The sequence below is a fragment of the Anneissia japonica genome, unplaced genomic scaffold, assembly GCF_011630105.1.
Source record: "Anneissia japonica isolate Jap-2015-1 unplaced genomic scaffold, ASM1163010v1 scaffold1356_len1145284_cov175, whole genome shotgun sequence".
Lineage (NCBI taxonomy): Eukaryota > Metazoa > Echinodermata > Crinoidea > Comatulida > Comatulidae > Anneissia > Anneissia japonica.
The window spans coordinates 489,007-497,627 of NW_022706987.1; the positions used below are offsets into that span (position 1 = coordinate 489,007).

An 8,621-nucleotide genomic window follows, 5' to 3' on the forward strand; every position below is an offset into this window, starting at 1 on the left:
ATATGTTCATTAGGATATACGTGTACGTAGATAGCTAAACGTATACGTAGACATACAGTATTCGAAACCTCTCCATTATATAAATCGCATGAAAGATATTGAGTAATAATGAAGAAAATGACAAATCTCTGCAGCAGGATAACAAAAGTTGTTAAAAGCTGATAATAGTATTTACTAAGTACATTTTTTTTGTTTAAATTTAAAGAGAGTTTTACTAGATTTAATATCAGAATTGAGCAAATTTCAAAACTGTGGACCATGTGGTTTCTCTTTTTAGGGCACAGTAGTACTTTACCTCTTGAATTGCAATCATAAGAAGCTACAGTATATGATATTTAAAAAGATTTATAATTTATTTACAACATTAAACATAATGATATTTATGTTGTCCACTTTGAGCAGTCTATGTTCACAGAACAAGTGCGTGACAGATTCAGTATGTTTCCATGTAATTGCTCGCATTGACTGTTTGAATGTTAATAAATGATTAATTTTCGTTTTTTTTTTTTTAAGGCAAAATTTGACCATGTGCCAAGAGTTTTAGTATATAAAACATGTGTAGAAGCAAGGAAAAAAGATTACCTGCCGGCCTGGTGGTCCTACTTCCCCAGACTGACCTTTAACTCCTTTGGGGCCATCTCTACCAATCAATCCTTTGTTACCAACTTGACCTTTCACTCCCTTTTTACCCTAGAATTTACAATTACATAGGCAAAAGTTATCAACTCTCTGGTAAATGCTTGAAAAAGTTTTTTATATACCAATTTGGATAATAATGTCACATTGAAGTGTAATGTGTATTGTTGTTAACTACAATATCTTTGTATACTCTTAAATACAGTAAATGCTATTATTAGAGATCTTCAACCACATAAATTGACCTTTAATAGAAGTGCTCCCAGAATAGGTGTACCCCTATTTAGGAAATACTAACCAGAAATGTGAAATTGTCTCCTTAATATGGGGTATCTGATACTTAATCATACATTTTTAAAATGTGACATAAGTTAATTACAAATTTAGTTAAATGGACCTATATACAAAACGTGACAAGTTTAACTGTATATTATTAAACCAACATAACTTACATTAATTCCTGCTACAAATAAAACCAATCAATGAATTGTTTACAATATTGCGTTTTCTACTGGATGCTTAGTATGAACATGGACCTATTAATAAGGTCCATGGTATGAACAAATTAACGACTTAGAAATGAGGGTGGACTGAAATCGTGACATGGGTTGATTATAAATTTAGTTCAATTGACGTAACATCAATAAAAACATTATAGAATGACACTATTAAAAAATATTACTCAAAATGAACAAGGTCACACTGACACAGATACCTATACCGACTGAGATCTATTTTAAGGATAAAACAAAATCTGGTTTAATGTTAAATCAGGAGTCTTCAAAACATTTAAATGAAAATTATTTTGAGCTTTAATTGTTGCAGAATAACAATAATAAAAAAAAAGTGTTGTGAATTGTCCCTAACCACTTCACTAGGATGACCCATACACCATTTCAACGAATCGGTAGACATCTTGAAGTGATGACAAACAACCTACTTTAGTGGTGCATAACCAACAAAAATAAGAAATAAGAAAGGCTTTGTGGCTAAATTCTTGTCCTCATGTTATTTAAAAATTCAGAACGGCGCAACAAAATTTTCTTAAAAGACTATTTGAAACCACTATATGAAAATTGAAAAATTGTTTAACCTCTGAAATGAGAAAAAGAAGAGCCTATCTAATTAGTGTATTAAAATATGCCTATACAGTACAGTACAGTAATACTTAATAGCAGTAGTAGTAGATTACTGTACTGTTTCAGTTACCGTATGACTTCAGAGATTTTCCTGTGTTAAAAACATGAATTACTTTACTATAAAACACAACTATATAATAAGAGAAATATGTACAGCATAGGCCTATTCTAATACACTATTAAGATAGGCTCTCATTTTTCCATCTTTATTTTTCAAAGGTCAAAACAAATTTTCAAATTTTTTCAACCATTACATTCTGTTATAGAGTAATGAATTTTGTTAATAGCATGAGGACAAGAATTTACCCTCAAAGCTTATCTTATTTTTGTTCATTACATACCACTGACTTGGGTCGCTTGTCATATTACTTTAAAGTTGTCTACCGATTCGTGGAAAGGCGTGTTATCAAGTATGAAAAGGTATATTATAATTCCCTCTTTTCGAAATAGCGATGTACCCTTCCCTCAATAATGGTGTCCCAAAGAATGGAGTTCTACTGTATATCTTAAAAGTTGGTTCTTTAAAGATACCTGTATATTTGACTTACAATCATTCCTAATTCACCTTTAAGTCCTGCCACTCCGAAGAAGCCACTCTCACCCTGAGTCAGAAAAGAAAGAAAAAAAAAAAAACAGGACCTGTCATTATGAATTGTAATTATGGATTATATTAATTATGGAATTATTGATATATATTAATCATGGATTTGTGTATATAATATTTATTGATATAATACAAAATACGAAATATGTACTTTCACTATTATGGGGGGGGGGGGGGGGGGGGTTGCACCATTGTTACCCTAAGGATAAAGTGCACTAAAATACACACCACATCCACAAACCCACCCACACACACACCTGTAAACCTTATGTCCAGAGGACCTCACTAAAAACAGTCATTGGAGGACCGACCGAGGACCAGCAAAGTATGCCGAGAAACATAAAACACGTTCAGGTTTATGCCATGGACACGGTCACACACATGTGCTCAACACGCTATTTATTTGTGCAACACCACTTAAATAAAAGGTCTGAATCCCGTCATGAAACATATTATTACACAATTTATTTATTTATTTATAAGACAACATTCGCTGGGAGCTATGCTACACGATGTATTAGTTTCTTTTATTCGAACACTGTATTTACATTTCTTTGATTTATTTATGCATATACATATACATATATATATATATATATATATATATATATATATAGCTTTTAAATAAATTGAAAATGCAGAAAATTGTTAATGAAAATTTAATAGACAAGTGAAAGGAAGAGGGCAAGACCCGAGAAGATAAGAGAAACCAATCTGGCAAAAGGCCGAGCAGCAACAGGCCAAGTGGACATGATGCTAGGTCAGGTGGCTAATTATTGCCCAATAATTTCACGAAACTCAATAACACAGGGTGCCACCTCTCTCGCAGGCATTTGACAACTGATTAGACAGCACTACGGTGCAGTGCACATAGCGGACAACATCAAACAGGAACCTGACGAACGACCTGAAGACCTTTTCCAACTATTATTTTCGTTTATCAAAGATTTGCTTCTGGCCCCAGGAACTAACATTAGGCATCATGGCCAGGAGATTATAGAGGAGGAGGAGCTAACTCCTTCATTGGGGTGTCCTGTCTCGTGTTCTTGGCTGTTTATGTTTGTTGTAAATTTTAACGTTTGAGACATATAAATGACATGAAATGTATTCCATAATAATTAAACAAAATTGTGTCCTTCACATTAGAATATTACTCCTGTGCATAGAACATATATTGGCAAACTATTTGGTGAAGCATAGAGATTGTACTTGTATATCTGCATTGTGTTTGTTTCAGGAAATCTGTGGCTGTTAATGTCAGTAGCGGTTCCTAATTGACCCTAGAGAGGAAAGCCTTAGATGAACCTTAGTTCAGGTTTGTTAAACCTCTCTTGGAAACCACATGAAATAGATAAATAATAAAAATGTTTACAATATAAGATGATATTTACCTTCAGACCTGGACTACCTGGCATACCTGGATCTCCTTTAACACCAATTGGACCCTGTGGTTAAACACAAATAAAGTAATATATATTTTTGTTCAGCATACTTTTTTGCAAATTTACAGTAGTTCATCAATTTGCTTGTTTATTTCATTTATCCACACTACCACTACACGAGGTGGACACAGGAGGGGGAGATAGTTACATGCTAACTACTAGTATATTAATAGACAAATTATAGTTATTATAATAGACAAATAAATAAATAATTGGTGGTCTAGTATGCATTAAGAAGAAATATATTTTTAAACGACAGATGGGAGCCCAATACTCATCTGCGTTACCAAATCTTTAAAATGTTGTCTGCTAAATAGATGATCATTTGTCAATGGTTAGTATGATAATTGTTGCTTGCCCACCCTCTTCAGTTGAACAACAAATATAACTTGATTTAGTTGTAGTTAGAACTTCAACTACGTTGTTTATGAATTCTAATTAAAGTTGAAATTTCAACTATGACCAGTTGAAGTTCTAGTTCAAAGTTTGAGTATAATTCGTTTTAAGACTACGGATGCAATTCCCATGGCAATGGTTACTGTTGCAAACTACATTGGGTATTTTTTTGCCTTACCGAACATTTGTGGGAGCAAACCTAAATAGTGGAACAGCTAAGGATACTAATCGTGCACTTTTGTAGGAAAGCATGATAATTCCTACAAACCTCTAAAAATAACGCTATCTAGTAAACCAAAATGGCTGCCAAAATTATTTGATGTTGTCAATATCATACAGCATCTAGCACTGTCAAATATCTTTACCATGTTTCAATATCAGAGAGTATTGAGTAATCATTGGATATCAGATGGCCACCACCTGATTATTCGACAGCTCTTAGCACTTTAAACATATTTTTAATATTACAGCAGATTAAATTTTTGTAATCAACAAACATTATTTCAAATGGCCGTCATAGTGGACCTCAACATGGGCACCATAATTTAAATTTTTGTCAATATCTCGCAAACTAGGTAGTTTCCAAAAATGTAACAATTAGTTTTAACTCATTTCATTCACTTTCCATCCCCTTTTTGTTGCTATACTTGCCCCACACATGTTTACTTGGTAAGCAACTCTGTGTTCTAAATAGCAGCTTTCGTCCATGGGATGTTAGGTATTAATTATATTTGTAAAATTACAATTGGAAACAACAAATGTTTCGAGATTGTGGAAAATATGCTCACAATTATTTAATGAAGATGAGAGAAATACAAGGCTATCTGGGATTGGAGGAAATGCCAGTAAAGTCTTCAGTTTAATTTCAATCTATGCATTGTATTTGTGATAGCTTACATTTTTTATCTCCTAGTCTCAGATTTCCTGATTGAGAATACTGATTCTTGTGCTTGAAAAATGATTGTATGCTAAAAGTAAAAAGCAATAGACCACAAAACCTATATAGACCAATTCAGAAATTATGCCATTGTCTCGCACAACAACAATGTATATCCAAAATTTCATAAAATCCAAAAAGGGAAAGATATCGTAAACTTAGTATTGAAGAATATAAACGCTTTCATTAGTATTTCAACATTTGTGTAGTGTACGTTAAAAAAAGGTCAAATTGAAGTGGGTTAAAGCAAAGATAATAAATAGCAGAAGATAGAGCAGCTTCCCAAAATAGTGGAACATCCGGTCGAAATGCATTGTGGGTACACGGAGAAAAACTTTACTGCATCCGCGTGGCGGCGCTATATAGTAATAATAAAGGCGCCGCTCTGGTTTGTTTGTTTCCTGTAGTTTCTCCACTTAGTATAACGTTCAAATTTTACTGCATTCGCAGGAGGGCGGATATTCCATCGATTTTAATGCAAATACGCGGAACAGCTCATTCTTCTGCTATTTAAGTTCTTTGGTTAAAGACCCATTTTCATGAAAAAACATGACCACAATTACATTCAGATGCTTGCCTTTAAATGATAATAATAATGCAATAAAACTTATAAAGCGCCTATTAAATTTAAAGAATAAGTTGCCACCGGCACTAGGAGAAAAATTGAAAAGCAGCAGAAGAACCCATGAACCGGTTAGTGAAAATTACAAAAAAGTTAGGTTTTAAGTTGAGTAAAAGATAACTGAGGACAAGTGATAATACGAAGATCAGTAGGGAGCAAATCGATACATGGGATCGTTATGTATTAGAATCTGCTCTTTGATGGTCACAAACGGTTAAAATAATGACCAATTTTAATATCAAACCACAATTAAATTGTTGGGAAGATGTATATTAGTTGTTGAGATAGTACCTTCCAATCTGAATGTCTTAGTTCAATTTTGTGACAACACTGATTTGTTTTTCACGACTTAAACACATCTCCATCCCTAAGCCTTGTAATGAGACAACATTATTTCTGGACCTCTTAGGATGTATGAGAGTGCATTTATAAGCATTTCAAAAAAACAATCAAAGACAATCGATAAACTAAATTCTACTGTTAGTAAACCGCATTAATGACTGGTACACTGGCGGTGGATGGCTACAAGAATCTACTGTGTGTAATTGAAGTCTTGTGAAACAGATTGATATTTTTATTTGCTGGAATTAAGCAACCTGCTTTATATTGTTATAACGGCGTTTCAATATTTTGTTTAGGATGGTTTCAACTTTACATTTATTTACCAAATTTTTTTTTTGACTGAATGAAAAATTAAATTGACTTACTTCGGAACCTTTGGGGCCATCTACTCCTTTGTGGCCAACTCCACCTTGTGGCCCAATGACACCTGCAAACCCTTTGTTACCCTTTGACCCTACTAATCCATCTGGCCCTTGCATCCCTGGTGGCCCAATTTGTCCAGATTTTCCAAAATTGCCTTTGCGACCCTATATGAAAATGTAACAGAACAAAATTGAGCAAAAAACTGTGTGCTACCTATTATTATTTAAGCAGAACAAGCGTTATAAAGCATTATGCAAAGCTACTTCACTTTAATGCACTCACGACCGGTACTTTTTTTTTTGCTTAACACAAAATGTAAAAAAGATAATTAATTATGATCTAATTATATAAAAAGTGATAGATGGGTATAAAGCACAATAATAAAACTGGCGCAAAACCAGCTACCTTATTAACAAAACAATTAAAAATGATTTTTTAATTTTCAATAATTGGCCCAATAACAATAAACAGCGAGAACTTAGAACAGGTAGATAAACACCAACCTTTGGGCACAGCACTAACTAATTTTAATAACTGATTTTGAATATTTAAACACTTAAAATAATTTAATTTTATTCAAATTGATAGGAATTATGGTGGTCAATGCCAATCCACGGAATAATTAGGTATTAATTATCTAAATTACAAATTAGCATAATCACAGAGGTACCATTGGTACGATTGGTTAACTAGCAACTTACTCATTGTAGCTTCCAACTTGGAAATAGCTTGTATTAATAAACCACAAGCAGCGAATGGCAGTGATCTTATTATAACCGGTTTCCTTTAAATTAAACCATTAATGGGAATTGTTTTGTTATTCCTTTCAATGTGGCATGCAAACTGTCAGAGGTTATTATTTTGGGCTCCCAATTTTTAGATGAACATGGGGCTAATTTTAATTGTTCAACTCGTACTCAAACTTTGCATCAAAATGGTCAAATACGGGTGGATCCCCTGCATACCCAGTCAGTCGTTCCAAATTATCCAATAAACTACCAAAAGTGCACTGTTGGTCTATGTCAGGGTTGGCGACGAGTAGCAATTTAGGGTTGGCGACAAGTTGGGCAATTTAGTTGGTAATACTGCCCCCTAGTGTTATCAAAGATTGCGTAAATGTACTGATAATGAATACGACAGACGAACCTGTTACATTGTATCTTCGTACTAAATTATACTGTATCTCATTACTGGCTACCGCACTTGACATCTGAATTGGTAATTAATTGAAAATCGTATTCAATTTAAATATCCATTGGAAAATGAATGACACATTAATCATTAACTGTGATAAAATTTGTTTTGACCCCACCACATTTCTATCTCTTTATTCCACATGGGTGTTTATCGTTGATTCACATTTATAGATCGAGAATCATATATTTATGAAATTTGTAAAAATTACAGAATTTCTGTTTATTCTGATTTTAAACTAAACAAATTTAAATACAATACTTATAAAATCTACAACACAGGCCAATGAACATCCGTGGTGTAATGATAATATGGTAACACGCACACGCACACACACACACACACACACACCCTCTCTTAGCCTAGGCCGGATGACAAAAGCTATCCTATGCCTAAAGCTAGCCTACCTAGCCTAGGCCTATGTTGATTTCAAAAAGGGTGAACATTCACTAAGTTTGAAGGCCAATTTCTGTAAATTCAGCCTTTACAAAAAGTTTTCCTTTTGAAATAGAGTAAAATAACATCTAATGAGCAAGTATACAAAAACTCGAGATCTAAATTCCGTACTGTACTTAGCGAATTTCGGTGGTGGCGCTGTTTGTTTTAATTTCGTCTCCAAATGATATACTGTATGATAGACCAAATAAATGTAGAGTGTATTTGACGTTATTTGAATCTGTTCAACCATGAAGCCTCTGTGGTCCAATGGTTATGACGCTCACATTGACAGCAGATCGTAGGTTGGAATCCTGTCACAGGCATTTTATTACAAAATTTATTTATTTATAGGACAACATTCATCGAGACCTATGGTACACAATGAATCATCATGTCCTTTTTTCAAACATACATACATACATACATGTAGCGTAAGGCGTAGCAATGGCTAGGCCTAAGGTTTCAGGCGTTGCCTGAAATGATCGTTCTCGAAAGTATCGTCATATTT

General features: G+C 33.7%; 1 protein-coding gene across 3 annotated transcripts in view; it reads right to left on the reverse strand.

Moving 5' to 3' along the window:
- Nucleotides 1–8,621, reverse strand: part of LOC117106261 (collagen alpha-1(I) chain-like) — a 76,900-nt gene that overhangs the window by 27,924 nt on the left and 40,355 nt on the right. For all 3 annotated transcript variants that reach the window (XM_033247618.1, XM_033247619.1, XM_033247620.1), the window contains exons 21-24: nucleotides 6,484–6,645; nucleotides 3,771–3,824; nucleotides 2,324–2,377; nucleotides 583–690 (exon numbers count right to left, since the gene is read on the reverse strand). In XM_033247618.1, the coding sequence (XP_033103509.1) occupies nucleotides 583–690; nucleotides 2,324–2,377; nucleotides 3,771–3,824; nucleotides 6,484–6,645 (378 nt within the window). The remainder of the gene's footprint in view (nucleotides 1–582; nucleotides 691–2,323; nucleotides 2,378–3,770; nucleotides 3,825–6,483; nucleotides 6,646–8,621) is intronic.